The following is a 19,525-nucleotide window of genomic DNA, read 5'->3' as shown; positions in this document are numbered from 1 at the left end:
ATAGCAAGGATTTTCATTCAGTGAATGTGTCCAAGATCTAAGAACTGGTACCTTATGTCTTGGTAACCATATTTGAAGGATTCCGCAGTGTCCGAGCTATGAGAGAGGTAGGATTCTGGAGAGACCATAGGCGATGGAAGTTTAATTTTTCAATTCAGTCCAAACTTATAAAGGGAGGCTCTGGTAAACTAAGGAGAATTAATATAGCAAACTTTCGTTCCTCCACTTTACTGCAATATTCTCGTGATGCAATAAGACGTTGAACTAGAAAACCCGTGGGAAAATTTCAAATCACAAGTCTATAATGCAGTATCTCTCACTTTGAGCTACAGATCTATGAAAGTAGCAGATTGTCTTATTGACAGTGACTTAGAAATTACTAATCGTCTTCATGAAAAGCAACAACTAAACAAAAAAAATTTAAGTCATATAATTCTAACCAAGACATGAGACATAAATCTATTAAATAAAAAATTCAGTGTAGTTTCAGAAAAAAAAAAGATAAGTGGCGTCACCAAAAAGCAAAAGATGCGAGATTCTATAAACCTTAATTATACAAAAGCCTTCTTTTTTTGTACAAGAGATCTTTTTGGCCTTAAATTAACGTATATAGCTCCAATGTGATCTATTGATAGCCAGCAGCACTTTACTGATGTCACATTCATGCAAAAATGATGGGTGCAAGGCTATTTTGATCCCAATAAATGATCAAATATAAATATGATAATAATTGAGGAAATAGTAGGCCTTCCTGTTGTCAAAAACTCTCTTGAGAACCAATACAGCAGCTGCAAAAGTGTACAATAATAATAAACACCGAGTATTGATGGATTAGCTTGGAAATTTTGAAGTTTGGAGGGGAAAGGTTGACGGAAATATTTCATTCCTTACTTGTAAACTACAGGAGAAAAAAGGAAGTGCCTCAAAACTAGGCTGATGCTATTCTCATTTCCCTATATAAAATTGTCCCCAAATACTTATGCGAAAATTTTCATGAAATATATTTGATGTTAGTTATTAGAAAGGTGCTTTCTCATAATCGTTCAGAGCGCCTTGATAAATTCATTGTCCCAAGAGCAGTATCGGCGTCATAATATGGCTTCTGGTCATCTTAAGGGATAATGTTGATATGACCTTCATTATTCGGCAGCTACAAGAGAAATGCAACAAATAAAATATAGACATGTACCAGTGTTTTGTGGATCTTTGCAAAGTTTTCGACATGGTTAATAGGAATGCACTGTTGCAGAAGAAAGTTGGCTGTCCTGGAAAGTTGATAAACATGACCAGGGCTCTCCATAAGAATATGAAGGCTCGACTTAACTTTGGTGGGACTCTGTTGGAACCATTTTCGGTTGGAAATGGAGTTGATCTAAATACCGACACTCTTCCCCATGCATTTTGCAGCTATGCTTTCAAATGCATTCGTGACTTCAACAGTTGGCATCTATATGCAATGCCACTATTCGGGTAATGCTTAATCTGACTACAAGGAACTTTAAACCCAAGGTCTTTAATTCTCTGGTACTTGATCATTTATGCGTGGACAACTGTAACCTAGAAAGTCACAGTGAGCAAGGCTTTCAGAACTGATTCATGCATTTTGATTTTTCGTGTGACATATTTGTTCTCACAATTAATTTGAAAAACATCCTGCTGCAATACATCAACCTACCCCTGGAGGACAATTCAACACTTTCACATACTCGTTAAGGGCACAGTGCTTAAAGTGGTAAGTCCTTTTTAGTACCTGGGTAGCATCCTACATGTTGATGGGAACCAGGATGAGGAAGTCACTTCTTGTATTCAAAAGGCAGTAAAAGACTTTGGAAGCCTAAAATCTAAAGTCTGGTCACAATACCATATCAAAGCTAGGATCATGGTTATATGTCTTATTTGTTCTTTCTGCACATTTGTAATTCTTCTGAAACGTAAGCAATGTACACACGTCAAAAATGCTGAAAGGATTTTACCAGAAATATCTCCATCAAATGCTCAGAATTAGCTAGTCCTCAGTTATTTCTGACACTGATGTTCTTGTTGAAGCTAGGATCACATCATTTCGAGTCATTCTTATAAGTAATCAACTACGATGGACAGGCCATATCATCAATATGGACGATGAGCGTATTCCCAAAGAAAAGTTTTATGATGAACTTATGCTGGGGAAGAGAAAAAATAGTAATCAAGAAAAAGATACAAAGACTTTAAAATAAAATTTGAAATATCTTAAATTATGTTTTAAAGAAGTTTTGAATCACTTGCACCAGACAGGAAAGCGTGGAGATCTACGATTTGGATCGGTGTTAAAGAGTTTGAACTTGACGGAGTTAAACACACTGAAATGAAGATAAATATTCACAAAAATGAGATCAATATCAATAGCTTTGCGAGTGTTTCTCATTCCTTCTTTAGATTTTTATGCACAAAAGTATGCATAACTTGCGCTGGTGTGAGAACGCACTACCGAGCCCATGTGAGTGAGGCACGCATAGTTTCATTCCGGATGGCCGGTTGCAATGCAATATCCGTCAAAAAACATACAAGTCACGCGTGGGATTGAATGAAACTTGATCATTCATAATGGAGCCAATGTTGAAATGAGACATCGCTGCAGTATTTGTGATCAGGTCTTCGGGGTTCAAAAGTCATTTAAGATCTCACACTACGCAAGTTCAATTATAGTACAATAGTGTACATTTGAAAGAAACTGAAAAGGGAAGAGAATTTTTTTTTTTTTCTGGTGGGTGTTATTTTCATATTTGATAACAAAATCCTGATAATTCATAACGTTTTTAGTGATCAAAATTGTTTTAGAGGACTCTGTCTGTGTGTGTGTGTGTGTGTGTGTGTGTGTGTGTGTGTGTGTGTGTGTGTGTGTGTGTTGGAGAGAGATTTAAACAGACAGCTAGTTCGCTGTATTCTCTTCGTATACACCCAATCGATTAAATCAATCGATATACTAAGAGCATAAAAGCATTTTTTTCTTCTTTTTTTATTTCTAGAGAGCAAAAAGGTTCTCATCAAGGGTGCAACTATTGTAACTTGTGTCCATCTTACTGAGTTTTCTAAAATCACCAGTGAAGAAAAGTGTAGAGCTCTGTGTACCAAGAATAAATGCAAAGCAATGGAATACTCTAGTTTGTTCAAGCAATGTGGCGTCACACATAAAGGCTTGTCGACATACGGCCTAGTTGGCAATATGTTCTGGAAATTTTCTGGTAGATATTTTATATTATATTATTGTTAATGTTGCGGAGGCGCAATGGCCTAGTGGTTAGGGCAGCGGACTCGCGGTCATAGGATCGCGGTTTTGATTCCCAGACCGGGCGTTGTGAGTGTTTATTGAGCGAAAACACCTAAAGCTCCACGAGGCTCCGGCAGGGGATGGTGGTGAACCCTGCTGTACTCTTTCACCACGACTTTGTCTCACTCTTCCTTCCTGTTTCTGTTGTACCTGTAATTCAAAAGGGCCAGCCTTGTCACACTGTGTCACGCTGAATATTCCCGAGAACTACGTTAAGGGTACACGTGTTTATGGAGTGCTCAGCCACTTGCACGTTAATTTCACGAGTAGACTGTTCCGTTGATCGGATCAACTGGAACCCTCGACGTCGTAAGCGACGGAGTGCCAACAACAACAACAACATTGTTAATGTTATTGTTGTTATTTTTGTTGTTATTAGGGCAGTGAATTGGCATAATTGTTAGTGTCGTACAAAATACTTTACAGATTTTCTTTCTGCTCTTCACATTCAGAGTTCAATTCCTGCAAGAGGTGGGATTTGTTTTCATGACGATAAAATAAATTCCAGTGAAATACTGCATCGATATAATCTACTTGTTCTTCTCTAAAATTCTGGCTTTGTATCAAAATTTGAAAGCATTATTATTATTATTATTATTATTATTGAGTGAGTGAGCAGTTCATGCCATCGAAGTGACACAGCATTAATGACCACAGCATTAATTTGTTTGCTCCATCCACACCGTGTGTGGTGGTCCCTTTCTGAATATCGACAGGTTGGAACCTGACCAGAATCTCTGAGAATACCGGGTGTACCACTGTCACTATCATTAGCTTCAGTTTCATTACCACCGTTATTCACAATATTTTGTTTATTCATTGTCACTCATATCAGGTAGCGATTATCAGGTTGCGCAATTACCAGTGTTTTTATTGTGACACCATCACTAGATGTACCATTATTAATCAGCCCATGAGGCCCCACCTGTTATGTTTCCCTCGGACTGACTCGCAGAGATAACATAACGAGTTATACAATTTAATTATTACATTTATTGTTCAATTACATACAAAGAACGCACTCACCCAATGTTCGTTATGAATAAACAAAAGTCATGTCCGCCATATATATATCAATGACATTTTACTACGACAGTCCCACAAGACAACAACAATGAAACAATGAACTCAGACGAACCACATGACACACGGAACGTCAGACGAATTACATATCTAACAGTCCATATAACACCTCCCCACTGAAATTGATGCTACACAAGAAGTATCAACAGCAAAGTCTCTCTTGGGTTTTACGGGTTCTCTTGGACCGTCTTGGGTTGTCTGGTCCATACTCTGGAACGGGTAACATGGTCTTGGGTCTGGTTTGTCTTTGTGTTAGTGGCACAGTTTCCGAGATCTCCATCGGGTGATCTGTTGCAAATTCAAATACAGTGTTTTCTGCATCACCAGGTTCATTGTCTTCCTCAGTTGTGTACCGCGGTCGCAGCTGTTCCCAGTGTCGTCTCCACATCGGGCCATGAGGTATGACCTTCACGTTAAAGCAGCGAGTACCCAATGACTTCTTAATGATTGCTGGTACCCATCGGGGATCTTTGTCTCGGCGAGGTCCATAGTATAGTGCATACACAGGATCTCCGGCCTTGTACTGCCTGATAACTTTAGCGACATCAGCCGAGCTTGGAGTCACCTGAGACTTATGTGCTTCCTTAGACTGTTTGCCTTGAGCAATGTGTACTGGCGATGGCAGCAGAGAATCAATCCTTGTTCGTATCTGCAGGTGATTCAAAAGTTCACTTGGAGAGAATCCACAGGATGTCGGTGTTCTCCGGTACTGCATCAAGAATTCTTGAAGTGCTCGTGTTGGCGGAAGAGAAGACTTCCTCAGAGCTTGTTTGAAGGTCTGCACCAAACGTTCCGCTGCTCCGTTGGTAGCTGGGTGGTAAGGTGCACCTGTCAGGTGTGTGATCCCGCGTTCTTTGCACCAGCTCTGGAACTCCTCAGACGTAAAAGTTGGTGCGTTATCGGTGACCAGTGTGTGAGGAAATCCGAAGTGCGCAAAGTCTTCCTCAAGCAGATTCAAAGTGGCTTTGGAGGACGTGGAGGAAGTGGGATGAATGCATGGGTACTTGGAATAAGCATCTGTGATCACCAGCCAATCTCTACCCATAAAATTTATTGCATGGTCCAGATGTAAGCGGCTCCACGGCTTTTCTGGTAACATCCATGGGTGAACTGGAAGCTTAGATGGCTGCCTTTGATGTTCGTTACATGAATCACATCGTCGACTGGCTATCTCTATAGCAGCATCGATACCAGACCAATAAACAGCAGTTCTTGCTAGTTGTTTCATGCGTTCCATGCCAAAATGTCCGAGATGCAGAAGATTGAGGATCTTTGGCTGCAAGCTATGTGGAATCACAACTCTAGATCCATGTATAAGGCATCCATGACAGATACTAAGTGAGTTTGATAACTTACGGAACTTGTTGACTTCGTCATTGATCTCCATGTTCTTTGGTGGCCAGCCTTCACGGACGTAGCGCATCACTGTAGATATCACTGGATCTTTCCCTGACTCTTGACGGAGGACGTTAGCATCCACAGGTTGGACTTGAATACCAAGAGCTTTGATGGCACACACCATGTCTATGTCTTCACCATTTTCCTTTCTGTCAAAGTCGTTGTCATCACCGAATGGCAAGCGACTGAGGGCATCAGCATTGCCATGATCTGCTGATTTCCGATATTCAATGGTGTAGTCAAACTGGTTCAGCCACAGGGCCCATCGTGCTAGTCTGTTAGCAGCGAGAAGTGGCGTCCCTTTCCTCGGACTGAATAGTGATGTCAGTGGCTTGTGGTCAGTCACGAGTACGAATTTACGACCGTACAAATATTGGTAAAACTTCTGCAAGCCAAATATGATAGCTAGGGCTTCCTTTTGAATTTGACTGTAGTTACGCTGTGCAGAAGTGAGAGTCTTGGACATATTGGATATTGGGCGCTCGCTTCCATCAGGATAGCGGTGAAACAGGACTGCTCCAATACCAACGTTTGATGCGTCACAAGCCAGTCCCAAAGTTTTGTTTGGATCGAAGTGTATCAGAACTTGACTTGATGAAAGTACATTTTTCAAGTGATCAAAAGCTGACTGTTCCTCATCTCCCCACTTCCAAATAGTTGACTTTTTTGTAAGGCAATAGAGTGGCTCTGCTATACTGGCTAGGTTTGGGATAAACTTTCCATAAAACTGAACTGAACCTAGGAAAGATTTCAAGCTTGATTCGTTCGTTGGAGATGGCATCTTTAAGACTGCTTCGACTTTGGATCCCTTAGTGATCCCTTCAGTCGACAAAATGTGTCCAAGGTATTCTACACTGGGTAGTGCAAACTGGCACTTTTCACGACGACATCTGAGTCCATTGTCGCTTAGACGTGTGAGCAGACACTTTAGGTTGTTTAAGTGACTGTTTGCATCTTTCCCACTGATGAGCATGTCATCCTGGAAGACGGCCACTCCAGGTAGATCATGGGTCAGGTTTTCCATGATCTCCTGAAAGTAACCAGGTGCTGACTTGATTCCGAAAGGGAGTCGTTGTTGCAGGAGTACTCCACGGTGAGTGCTGAGTGCGAGTCTGCGTTGACTTTCTGGAGCCAGTTTGATCTGATTATAGGCATCAGCAAGGTCTATCTTTGTATATCTGAATCCACCTCCGAGTTTCTGCATCAGTTCAGCAGGGAGTGGCATTGGATGACGGTGATCAGCAAGTTGGTCATTAATTCCCACAGAGTAGTCACCACAAATCCGTAGTTTGGGCTTCAGGTTGCTTGAAGCGTGTGCTTTACGAATCGGTACCACTGGCGTTCCGTATTCATTGAATTGAACAGGCTTCCAGATTCCCTTGGCGATGCCTTCTTCGTAACCTTTGGCCAGGTCATCACGAAGAGCAAATGGGACCGGATGTGCCTTGTGAAAGACTGGTGTTGCGTCCGATTTGAACTTCACTTCCAGTTCAAAGTTCTTGAGACATCCCAATTCTTGCTTGAAAAGATCTGGAAATTCATCACACATGTTGTTACAATCTTGCTGCAGGGAAACATAGGGCTCGCTTGAGGTCTTTGGATACATCCCTTCTGCACCTTCCCTCTTAGCTTGGCTGTCTATGCTTTTCAAACCTAGAGCAGTGTCTACGGAAATTCCCAGAGTCTGGATAGCATTCCGACCCAGCAAATTAAGATCAGAGATCTTGGTGACTATGTAAGGTATAAGATCCTGCTTACCAGTTGTTGGATCCTTGGTTTGGCCCATGAAAGTTCCTAGAACAGGCAGGTTGTGCTTGCTGGCAGATTCATAGCGATGCTTGACATCTTGCAGCTTTGGTCTTCCAAGTTGTTTCCAGACTGACAAGGAAACAAAATTGCCTGTAGTAGCAGTGTCCAATTCCATTGTGAACAGTCTGTTCTGGATTGTTACTGGCACAATTAAACTGTGAGTGTCTCGGGAAACTTCACCTAGGATCGCCTTGACTAGCTCAGCTTTTGTGATTCTTTTCACGGGAGTTTGTGAATGGCCATTGCGTTGCTGATGTTGTTTTTTCCTACACACCGCTTGCAAATGACCCTTTTTATCACAAAAATGACATTTGGTTTCCCTGAAAGGACAGTCTGTTGCTTTGTGGGCCTTTCCACATCGGTAGCATTTCTCCTGGTTTGTGGAATAAGACTGCTGATGTTTCTTTTGAGGACTCTTATTCCTGTTCTGCTGGACCTTGTACACCTGCTTGGTTTTGGAACCGTATACAGTTTCTTTTGCAACCTTTGCTGCGTCTTCAGTCTCAATGGCAACCTGGACAGCACGGGCAAAATCTAGTTCTGAGTCTTTTATCTTAAAAAGCGCCTTCAGAACCGCTTCATTGTTAACCGAACATATGAATCTCTGTCTCAGAGCTTCATCCTGTGGGTTGGTGATCGCTGGAAAATCACAGGTAGCTGCATCCTGGCGTATACGTGCTGCCAGCTCCTGGAGAGTTTCGCCTGGCTTCCGCTGCATATCACTCCAAAACTTGAAACGCTCTCTCACAATGAAAAGTTTAGGGTCGAACTGTTCCTTCATGAAGTCAACGATTTCGTCCATTATCAAGTTGTTGATATCTTTAGGCGGATTTTGTTGGGTAGCCAGATTAGCAAGTTGTTTGTAAACAGTAGCAGTCTGATTGGTCAGGAACACTTGTGCCATGCGTTTTTCAGGTACAGCATTAGCAGCCACAAACATACGGAATCTTGACCAGTAATCAGGCCATAGTTCTGTCGCTGAATCAAATGCAGTAAATGGTGGAATCGACACTGTTGTTGAAGCAGCTGAAAAATAGCCACTAGAATCGCCTTCAACTTGTCGAGCACCAAACAGTTTTAACAGAGCGTCCATATCTCTCTGATGTTGTTGCATTTGCTTGTCCATTTGTTCCCTAAACAATTTAATAAGTTCTACTGTCTGTTTTTCAGCCATTGTTATTACGATGAATAATTTTACGGTAAAGTAAGCATGTATCCTACCGGTCCTATCGGCGACGCCAATAAACTCTGTTATGTTTCCCTCGGACTGACTCGCAGAGATAACATAACGAGTTATACAATTTAATTATTACATTTATTGTTCAATTACATACAAAGAACGCACTCACCCAATGTTCGTTATGAATAAACAAAAGTCATGTCCGCCATATATATATCAATGACATTTTACTACGACAGTCCCACAAGACAACAACAATGAAACAATGAACTCAGACGAACCACATGACACACGGAACGTCAGACGAATTACATATCTAACAGTCCATATAACACCACCCGTTTCCTTTCATTATTATTATTATTATTATTATCATCATCACTGATATCACTGATATTATTGTTTTTATGCGTTGTAGCAGCATTGATCGCAGCAACAGTAGTAGGGGTAGGGGTAGTGGTAAGGGTGATAGTTGTGCCTCAGATTCCTGTGCTGTCATAATAGTAGTAGTTGTAGTAGTAGTATTGTAGTATTAGTAGTATTTAGCATTAGCAGCTGCAGCATATTATTATTCTTATTATGTTTATCATTATCACCATCACCACCACTACCATTGTTTGAGGAACTAGTTGGGTAGCAATATGGTAAATAGATCATATTCTGCAGGTCTATAAATAGATTCGAAAATGGTGGGGAGGTCAGCTATAGAAACAAAGGAATTTTCGAACCCTTTGGGCCAGCAGAGGTCAAATGTGTTTACTGCAATTCAACCTGTTTTATTTGTAATACTTGTAGAAAAAACAATAGTAATATATATATATATATACTGATATTCACGTCTTTAAATTTCTGAATTCAATTGTGTTGTTGCAATAAAAGGTGTGTTTACGTATTTGGGTAACATATTAATTAAAGTTTTTAAGTTTTCTTGAGATATTCGTTTGTCTGTCCAGTTGGAGAATACAGTCGGACTTTTGCAATGAAAAGGATGTTTACATTTTCGAATACTCAGGGAAAATCAAAAAGAAAAGAAATCAAGTTGTAGATAGTAAAGCTTTAAGGTTAGCTTAATATGTTTTTTTGTATGACCGCACAGAGAAAAATGGTAGTGTTTTTAGAACAAAAATGAGGTTGATGTTTATATTCTCGAATACTCAGGGAGAGAGGAAAGGATAAGTATTCACACAGTAGTCGTAGATATTAAAGGTTTTTTTTTTATTATTGTTGTTGTTGTTGTTGTTGGTGGTGGTGGTGGTATTGCTGTTGCTATTATTATTACTGCTATTAATATGGCCATGCATTAGCAAGTTTGTTAGAGCGTTGAATTTTATATGTGTGTGTGTGTATATATATATATATATATATATATATATATATATATATATATACACTCACATATTCATATACATAGCCAGACATACACACACGCACTCTGGGCCAAATATCCAAATGTGTGGGTATGTGCATGTATATATACATATATATAATATATTGTGTGTGTACGTGTGTGTATTGTACATAGACACACATGCACACACGCAAACACGGATATATATATATATATATATATATATATATATATATATACATGCAAACACACACACACACATACATATAGGAGCAAATGTGAGGACAGGCAAGTTAGTCAAGTCGATATACAAAATCTATTAAACATATTTATAACAAAAAATGTACACATGTATACATACTCAAACCCCCTTAATACTTGATATCATTTCCATTCTGTGCAAGTCGTACTTTTTTATATGCATACATACGTACATTCTTTGTATTAAATGTATTTAATTTAATATTTAATGTTTATCGACTTGCCTAACTTGATTAGACTTAATTTACTCCTTCACCTGCTCAAGTTCAAATCTCTTGAGCACGAAGAAATGTATCCTATATCGAGAATACCTGTCTCTAATTTATATATATATATATATATATAATCATAAATATACAGAGATCAGCATGAGTTGCTTCTCCAACATACTCTGAAAGTTTAGAAATAGCAGTCAAAGAACTACTGATTCCAAACTACAAATTTTTTCTCTAACGGATGGCGATATTTATGGCACACACAGAACAAAAAACAGAAGAGAAAAGCAAAAACAAACCTGCCTTTAGTTAATTGAGTACGACGTTTCACGGTTAAGCGTATGAAGGTACTCTATTCCGATCTTCAGCCCAATATTCGAATAAATTTGAAAGTGTCTATATAACTCATGGGAATTTTGACCATGCGACATCAAAAGCACATGAGGAAGGCACTTACAAAATTTATCGGCTAGTACGTTCAAACATTTCACTCCAAAGAATCCATATGCGCCACAAATAGTCCCGCATAAAAAGTCCTGTATAAAAGGGTTACAGTTTAATCATCCAATTAGAGGCATCAATATAAATATACAGATATAGGGCAGGGAATCGTCAATTAGTAATAAAATTGATAATTAACAATTTTGCCAATGTTGTGTCTCATTATGTGCGTGTTTGTGTGCAATGTAAGAGTTGTAAAGCATATTATAAAATTTATGTTAAATAGCGCAAAACTTATCCGACTTAGATCTCAATACGTTCGGTTAAAAATGATTATTATACTAGTTTCAAATTTTGATACAAACACAGCAATTTCCAGGAAGGGGCTAAGTCGATTTCATAGACTCCGACGGTCGACTGTTACTTATTCTGTTGACCTCGAAAGGATGAAAGGTAATGCTGACCCCGGCTGATTTTGAACTCAGAACATAGAGACGGACAAATTGCCGCTAACCATTTTTCCCGACGTGCTCACGATTCTGCCAGCTCACGGTCTTAGACATCTTTATTATATTAAAATATGAAAGTCTACTCATAGATTTTGTCCTGGTTTAGAGAAAATAAAATTGTTCCACGTCTTCATACAATACTTAACCAAACGCATTTATTATATTATATTATATATATATATATATATATATATATATATATATATATATATATATATATATATATATATATATATATATATATATATATACAGATATATATGTATATATACAGATGCATATGTATATATACAGATGCATATGTATATATAAAGATATATATATATATATATATATATATATATATATATAGGAAAATGTACATTTTCCTATTATTTCTCCACGTGCGGTTAACACAACCCCACTATTTACTGACTTATATATATATATATATATATATATATATATATATATATCAAAAGGAAGTTTTATGATACTATTCCACATATGCAAAAACAGCCATATGAATAATCCAACATACCTCCATCATATATATATGTATATATGTGTGTGTATATATATATATAGAGAGAGATACATATATATACATATATATGTATATATATATGTATATATATAAGCAAATATATATATATATGGATATATGTATGTATACATGTGTATATATATGTATATATGTGTATATATATATGTGTGTGTATATATGTGTGTGTATATATATATGTGTATGTATATATGTGTGTATATATGTGTGTATATATAGATAGATAGATAGATAGATAGATAGATAGATAGATAGATAGATAGATAGATAGATAGATAGATAGATAGATAGATATACATACATTCATATATGTGTCTGTGTGAGAGAGAGAGAGTGATGTAACGTCAGTTTTAATAAAAGACCCTATCAAAGACCTGAAACGTTGCAGATATATGATACATAAATGTATAAATATTATTTTTTCTATTTGCAGTCACTTTGGATTAAAGTACCTGAGATAGGCAAGGAATGAATTCTGACGTTTTTTGAGAAACGAGCGTATTCACTGACCATGATTTGTGAAGTGCAATGGTACAATATAACATATACACATACACACACCGGTTTCAGATAACACAAACAGGGGTATACATACATACATGCATACATACATACATACATACATACATACATACATACATACATACATACATACATACATATATATATATAACGCATTGATATTATAAATGTTCAATTTTCCATACAAATAAAATATATTAGCATTGAAATTTCGGTTTTATTATTTTTATTGTTACTTGTGTTTTTGCTTAGATCTTGATTATACTTCATATGATAAAATGATTTAGAGCCACACTGATACGCTTTTTCTTTTCTTTTCTTTTTTTCCCCTTGAATATCACTAATTTTGACACTAAGTCATTTACGCGACGGCAATATTTCGCTTGAAGGTTTGGTTGCTATATCCACCTTAACTCACTCACGACTGTGTGTTGTTGCTATGTGTCTAAAGTTTAATAGCTAGCGTTCCTGTACTACTTTATAAAGACAGTATGATAACTATCGATTCGTAGCAAACAACATAAGTTGCATAAATATTGATAAGTTTCTGACCCTTTAATTTTATATTGCCGTAGTTGTTATGATTTAAATGTTCTCCAAACAATCTATTTTTCATTTTTCACTAGTAACTATGTTACATATGTAAATGATATTTTTCTTGTATACTAGCGAGATTAGTACTGCATATTCAGTGTTCCATCTCATTTAATGCAGATAACAAGCGCACAAAGACACACACGCACATATACATGCATGCATACATACAAACATATATATGTATGTATGTATATATATATATATATATATATATATATATATATATATATATATATATATATACGTATACATATGTATGTACGTACGTATATATATACATGTATGTGCGTGTATACATATATATATATATATATATATATATTATAATACAATTGATATGTGAATTAAATTTGTAATGTGGAGGAATATGATATTTGCCCCACTGACTACAATTACTGTTATAATATGTCCACCAATTATAATACGTCCACCAATACCAAGTCTTTTGTTACTAGACACTATTCAGTTTTTTACTAAAGCAAGACCAAGATAAAAAAAAAGACAGAAAAAAACCTTAGAGAACAAGAGCCCTCATTGACCTCCCTGAGACAGCTATGTAGTCTGAGAATTAAAAAAAACATCCAGAGAGTAAAAAATACTCTCTAAAACTGGAGAAAAATTTGTTGGAGACCACACACAGGACACCCATTGTAAGGATTATAACAAAGAGGAAGGTGGCGAGCTGACAGAATCGTTAGCACGCCGGGCAAAATGCTTAGCGGTATTTCGTCTGTCGTTACGTTCTGAGTTCAAATTCCGCCGAGGTCGACTTTACCTTTCATCCTTTCGGGGTTGATAAATTAAGTACCAGTTACGCTCTGAGATCGTTGTAATTGACTTAATCGCTTTGTCTGTCCTTGTTTGTCCCCTCTATGTTTATCCCCCCCCCCCCTGTGGGCAATAAAGAAATAAGAAACGTTGGCATGCCTGGCAAAATGCTTAGCAGTATTTCGTCTGTCTTTATGCTCTCAGTTCAAATTCTGCCAATGTCGACTTTGCCTTTCATCCTTTCAGGGTTGATAAATTAAGTACCAGTTGCATACTGGGGTCGATCTAATCAATTGGCCCCCTTCCCAAAAATTTCATGCCTTATGCCTAAAGTAGAAAAGATTGTAGCAAAGAGGATGACATTTCCCTGGATACTGCATTTGTTGAAGAAGAATCATGTGATGCTGAACAAGCTTCAAACAAACAGTAATGCAAATAATCTTCAGATGCAGAGATTATGTTCATGGGCCCAAGATTTTGTACACTTCAAATTCACAAACCCAGATGATGCTGATATATGTACACATGGACATGAGGACAGTGTATTCATTCTGCTTCTTCCATGAAACAGTGGGAAAGGAAATTGTCAGCAGGGCAAATAAACCACATTTATATGCAACAAACCAATGTGACAGTCATGCCTGGTTGAAGTTATCTGATAAAATACTTTACTGGAAATGAAAACTGAATTTTTCCAACATAATACGTTTCATAACTCTTAATGAGTGTCAATATGTCTCATTACTTGTCCTATCTTGCTCCACTTGTAAGACTAGCTGAAATGTCTAGACTAGAGCTATAAAAATTACTTTCTCAAGAATTTCTTTAAGCCTATATTGAACGATTTTGCAGAGCTTATTGTATGAATGTGTATCTGATGGGGAAGATTAGCCCTTTTGATACCAAAAGATTAGCCCTTTTGATACCAAACCATCTAAGACTGACTTTGGTTGTATAATAAAAACTTTGTTCTAAATTGATTTCAAGTTAAATCTTCCTTCAAAATTTCATATCAAGGTATGTTTTAAACACCAGCTTTATAAAAGATATTTTATTAAATCCTTCATTATTTTCAAATTTAAGTGAAACAAAAGGGAAAACTTTTCAACAGAAATATAGTAGCAAAAAGGTTAATAGATTTTATCAAATGCTGAAAATAAACGTTTTTTTTTTTTTAAGAAATGTGTTCCATCAAACATCTCTTTCAACTATAAATTGCATAACTTGGGGAAAATCTAAAAATTAACTGCAGCCACCTCATGAATAATTGTTCATATGGTGTCATTATTGTTGTACAACAAATGACCAAGTCCACTTCATCATCATCATCATCATCGTTTAACGTCCGCCTTCCATGCTAGCATGGGTTGGACGATTTGACCGAGGACTGGTGAAACCAGATGGCTACACCAGGCTCCAATCTGATTTGGCAGAGTTTCTACAGCTGGATGCCCTTCCTAACGCCAACCACTCAGAGTGTGCAGTGGGTGCTTTTACGTGTCACCCGCACGAAGGCCAGTCAGGCGGTACTGACAACGGCCACGCTCAAAATGGTGCATTTCATGTGCCACCCGCACAAGAGCCAGTCCAGGGGCACTGGCAACGATCTCGCTCGAAAATCCCACGAAGGCCAGCCAGGCGGCACTGGCAACGGTCACGCTCAAAATGGTGCATTTCATGTGTCACCCACACAAGAGCCAGTCCAGGGGCACTGGCAACGATCTCGCTCGAAAAATTTCATGTGTCACCCACACAAGAGCCAGTCCAGGGGCACCGGCAACGATCTCGATCGAAAATCCCACGAAGGCCAGCCAGGCGGCACTCGCAACGGCCACGCCCAAAATGGTGCATTTCATGTGTCACCCGCACATGAGCCAGTCCAGGGGCACTGGCAACGATCTCGCTCGAAAGATTTCATTTGTCGCCCGCACATGAGCCAGTCCAGGGGCACCGGCAACGATCTCGCTCGAAAATCCTACAACGGCCCCGCACAAGAGCCAGTTCAGGGGCACTGGCAACGATCTCGCTCGAAAGATTTCATGTGTCGCCCGCACATGAGCCAGTCCAGGGGCACCGGCAACGATCTCGCTCGAAAATCCTACGACGGCTCCGCATAAGAACCACTTCAGGGTTACTGGCAACGATCTCGCTCGAAAGATTTCATTAATAAGTAGCACAGAATGCTACAAGAAAACAGAGAGAGTGCAAATTATTTTGCTAGTTTGCAGTGGTGGGCACTCTCATTGGAGGAGCTGAACTCCTCACTGCATCATCATCAACATCATCCTTGACTCCTGTAATAAGTATAGCTTTCAAATAGATTGGCTCTACTCCATGAACCATTCAGCAATGGGAAGCATCGTTGTCTTTATCCTGTAACCATTCAAAGTATAATTATTTAACGTCTTTTAATTCAAAATTGTATCCACTGTATCATTGTAAGTGTATTTTCTTGAAATTTTAGGAAAGAACAAAGAATTTTAATACAATGTCACAATCAAAATGAAACAATAACCACACTTTTTATATATATAATTACAAAATTAAAAAATTTATTATATAATTATAAAATCCCTGATCATTGAGAATATTTCACAATATTTTAATGAATACAAATGTTAACAACATGTAGGCACCATACATTACGCAAATATGTATATCAAAATATATATGTAATAAATTCAATCTATGGTAAATTTAGCTGAGTTAAAGTTAGACCTCACAAGAGAAAAGGAAGAACATGACAAGTAACTGAATGAATGTAACTTCAATATCTAATATATTTTTGTTTCTTGAATATTAGCATAGTTGTAAGACAGCTGACAAGTTGACTGCATTTTGAGGAAGGTACATTGTACTCTCATACCAGCTTGAGTTTCTTTCTAAATCTAAAATTATTTTACAATAAATTCTTTTATATATGCAAATGAAATTTTATGCATAAACATAATGAACAAAATTGTTATTTCTTTCACCTGTTGCAATGCATATAATGGAAGCGGTAAATTTGGCAGGGTCATTAGAGTGACAGATAGATTATTGAACAATAATTTTCCAGTTCTCTACACTGTGAGTTCAAATCCCATTGTCATTAACTTTATCATTTGAGGTTCAAGAAATAATGTATCAGTTCTATAATGAAGTAGATTCTTCTCTTTCTTTTGCTCCTTCATTCTGTATGTCTGATATTTTCCTTTCTTCTAAAAGAGATTAACATTCACCAGACTTGAAGTGAGTTGGGTTTTGCCAGGTCTAAAAATGCTCAAAACATACTATATGCCATTACAGCATCCCTAAGAAACTACCAGAGTGTGGAGCACCCAAGACAAGAATATGATTGGTAGTATTGCCTGGAAAATTAATGTTTAATTAAACAATAAATATCTTAAAGTTTAAGCTAAAGTTGTTTATGATTACATTTATAATTCAAACTTTACAAAACATTGATAACGAAAACAAAAGAAAAATAAGTAGACATGAAATCCGCCGGAAGTCTAAATCATCAAGTTAGATTAGATGATTATTAATTGTAGAATAATTCTACGTTAATAAATAATTAATAATAAGCAATTAATAAAGTCAGTTTACATTGAAGTACTCAATAACCTTGAACATTGTCAAAAAACAGACTATATGCAATTTTTATGCATTTTTTTCAATCCACATCACCAATTTAGAGACATCAGTAAATGCTGCTGGAGATGAGTCAGGTCCAGTACATTCGTACTTACCAAAGCTGGTAATACCATATACTACCCAGTTACCATATGTATCACGGCATGCTAATGGGCCTCCACTGTCGACCTATGTGAGTGTAAAAAGAGTAATTAAATATCATTGTAACACTGAGCCATAACTGCATAATGAAATACAAGTATTAAGAGAACTCGTTAAAAAGATGCAATCATAACGTTCCATGCTATGGTTATTTCAGTTTTTGTTCCAATAGTAGTTCTTTGATATTTTTGACAAGCTAATAAATCAGATAAAAGAAACAGTGTAAGACAGAGCAATACTAATGTAACTATAGTCTGCTTAAAATCCCTTCTTTTAAAATTCAAGCATATGTCATTCAAAGGAATTTGACTGAATAAAACTAAACTGATTCCTCTTGACTTGGTTTTACACAATGGGGCTTGTTACCATATTGAATGGAAAAAGTCCATTACTGCCTACGTCTATAGACATATGTATATGAATATTGGAAAAGTTTGTGGTATGCTAATGTTGATTTAGTCACTATATTCAATGAAATTACTAGGCACTAATGTTATTTTCCCTTTTCTTCTGCAAGCCCCCATGACAGTCTTCATTTTGTTTTATTCTTTGCATTAGGGCTCACTAACTCTTTTCATTCATTCAGATACTGAGCCATTCTTATTTCCATATCCCTTTCTGCTGATCCAAATTTATTAGCACTGACACACTCCAACAAATCAAAGTAAACTTCACACACATACAGCATTGACCTTTCTCTTCTATTTCAATGACACTTCCCTTCACATTATCATGTCACTCAGTTCTGGAACATCTACAAGCATCCAAACTAGTGCAGATGTTTCCAGGATTCATCTGACCATACCTGGATATCCAATTGATTTACTTTTTCAAATGATTTATTCTTAGTTGATGTTCAAACCTCATCAAAGGCCCCTAACATGAAAGACATGCCAATATTGACCATTTTGTCTTCTATTTAGACATAACAAATTTAAGATTAAAGCATTGTTATTATGTCCTTCCATTTATTTAAGCAGATAAGATGTGAATTGAGGATGATCCTGTAACTAATTTTAACAGGTTTATTGACCACATTGGGATGCCCTTCTTGTTTCATGTAACTACACATAAGCCCCACCGAGTTGTTTTCACTCAATTGCTCTTAAAAGTTATGATTTTGCATTGTCATATCATATTCAGCCTAGTCGTCTCTCCACTTTTCTTCAAGCCAGCAAAGGCATTTATTTATGGGTACTTAGTCATAAATGATACGAAAAAGAATAGAGACATAAGGTAGCATTGCCCTGGATACATTGATGATGGTATGGTTAGAGATTAAATTTCTCTGATCATGTCACATCATTCCTACTAAACAATAACAACTCTACATTTTGTACAATAAAAAAAAGTCTGTAAGGAATTATGTAAACCAATATTTAGTACAAACTGCATAAATGAATAGTTAACTTACATAGCAAGTTGGTTGGTTATCTTCTCTATGATTGGCACAAAATGTAGTATTACCAATACGTGAATAATATTTCTTACAAAATGAATCTTCTAACAAATAAACCTTGGTTTCATGTAAAGTTGTTGGATAATTACCTGAATATAAAATTATCAGGATGTTATAAATTTGATTCATTTAATTATTCAAAACAAAGAACATTAACAGAAAGATGATTTTATAATATTTAAAATATAATTCCCAAACTTAGTGGTTTGGCAAAAGAGACAGATAGAATAAGTACTAGGCTCACAAATAAGTAATGGGGTTGACATGTTTGACTAAAAAGACTCATTCAAGGGAGTGGTCCAGCATG

The 19,525-nt window shown here is 37.1% G+C and overlaps 2 protein-coding genes across 4 annotated transcripts in view; one reads left to right on the top strand and one right to left on the bottom strand.

Annotated features, from left to right (window-relative positions):
* LOC106867182 (collagen alpha-1(XII) chain) overlaps positions 1–12,826 on the top strand; it is a 94,442-nt gene extending 81,616 nt beyond the window's left edge. Inside the window, exons 25-26 of the mRNA XM_089348742.1 lie at positions 3,006–3,221; positions 12,529–12,826. Of these exons, the coding sequence (XP_089204868.1) occupies positions 3,006–3,221; positions 12,529–12,542 (230 nt within the window). The 3' untranslated portion in view covers positions 12,543–12,826. The remainder of the gene's footprint in view (positions 1–3,005; positions 3,222–12,528) is intronic.
* Positions 12,827–16,497: 3,671 nt separating this feature from the next.
* The window catches only part of LOC106867184 (uncharacterized), a 49,133-nt gene continuing 46,105 nt past the window's right edge, over positions 16,498–19,525 (bottom strand). For 2 of the 3 annotated variants that reach the window (XM_089348738.1, XM_089348740.1), the window contains 2 exons: positions 19,174–19,307; positions 17,484–17,786 (listed from right to left, as the gene is read on the bottom strand). In XM_089348738.1, the coding sequence (XP_089204864.1) occupies positions 17,625–17,786; positions 19,174–19,307 (296 nt within the window). In that variant the 3' untranslated portion in view covers positions 17,484–17,624. Of the gene's footprint in view, positions 17,787–19,173; positions 19,308–19,525 lie in introns of all 3 variants that reach the window. The other variant, XM_089348739.1, reaches the window with a different exon arrangement.

This window comes from Octopus bimaculoides, chromosome 3 (assembly GCF_046866305.1).
Source record: "Octopus bimaculoides isolate indiv1 chromosome 3, ASM4686630v1, whole genome shotgun sequence".
Classification (NCBI taxonomy): domain Eukaryota; kingdom Metazoa; phylum Mollusca; class Cephalopoda; order Octopoda; family Octopodidae; genus Octopus; species Octopus bimaculoides.
Note: the sequence above shows the minus strand (reverse complement) of the source record. Positions and strands in the feature narration are given on the sequence as shown.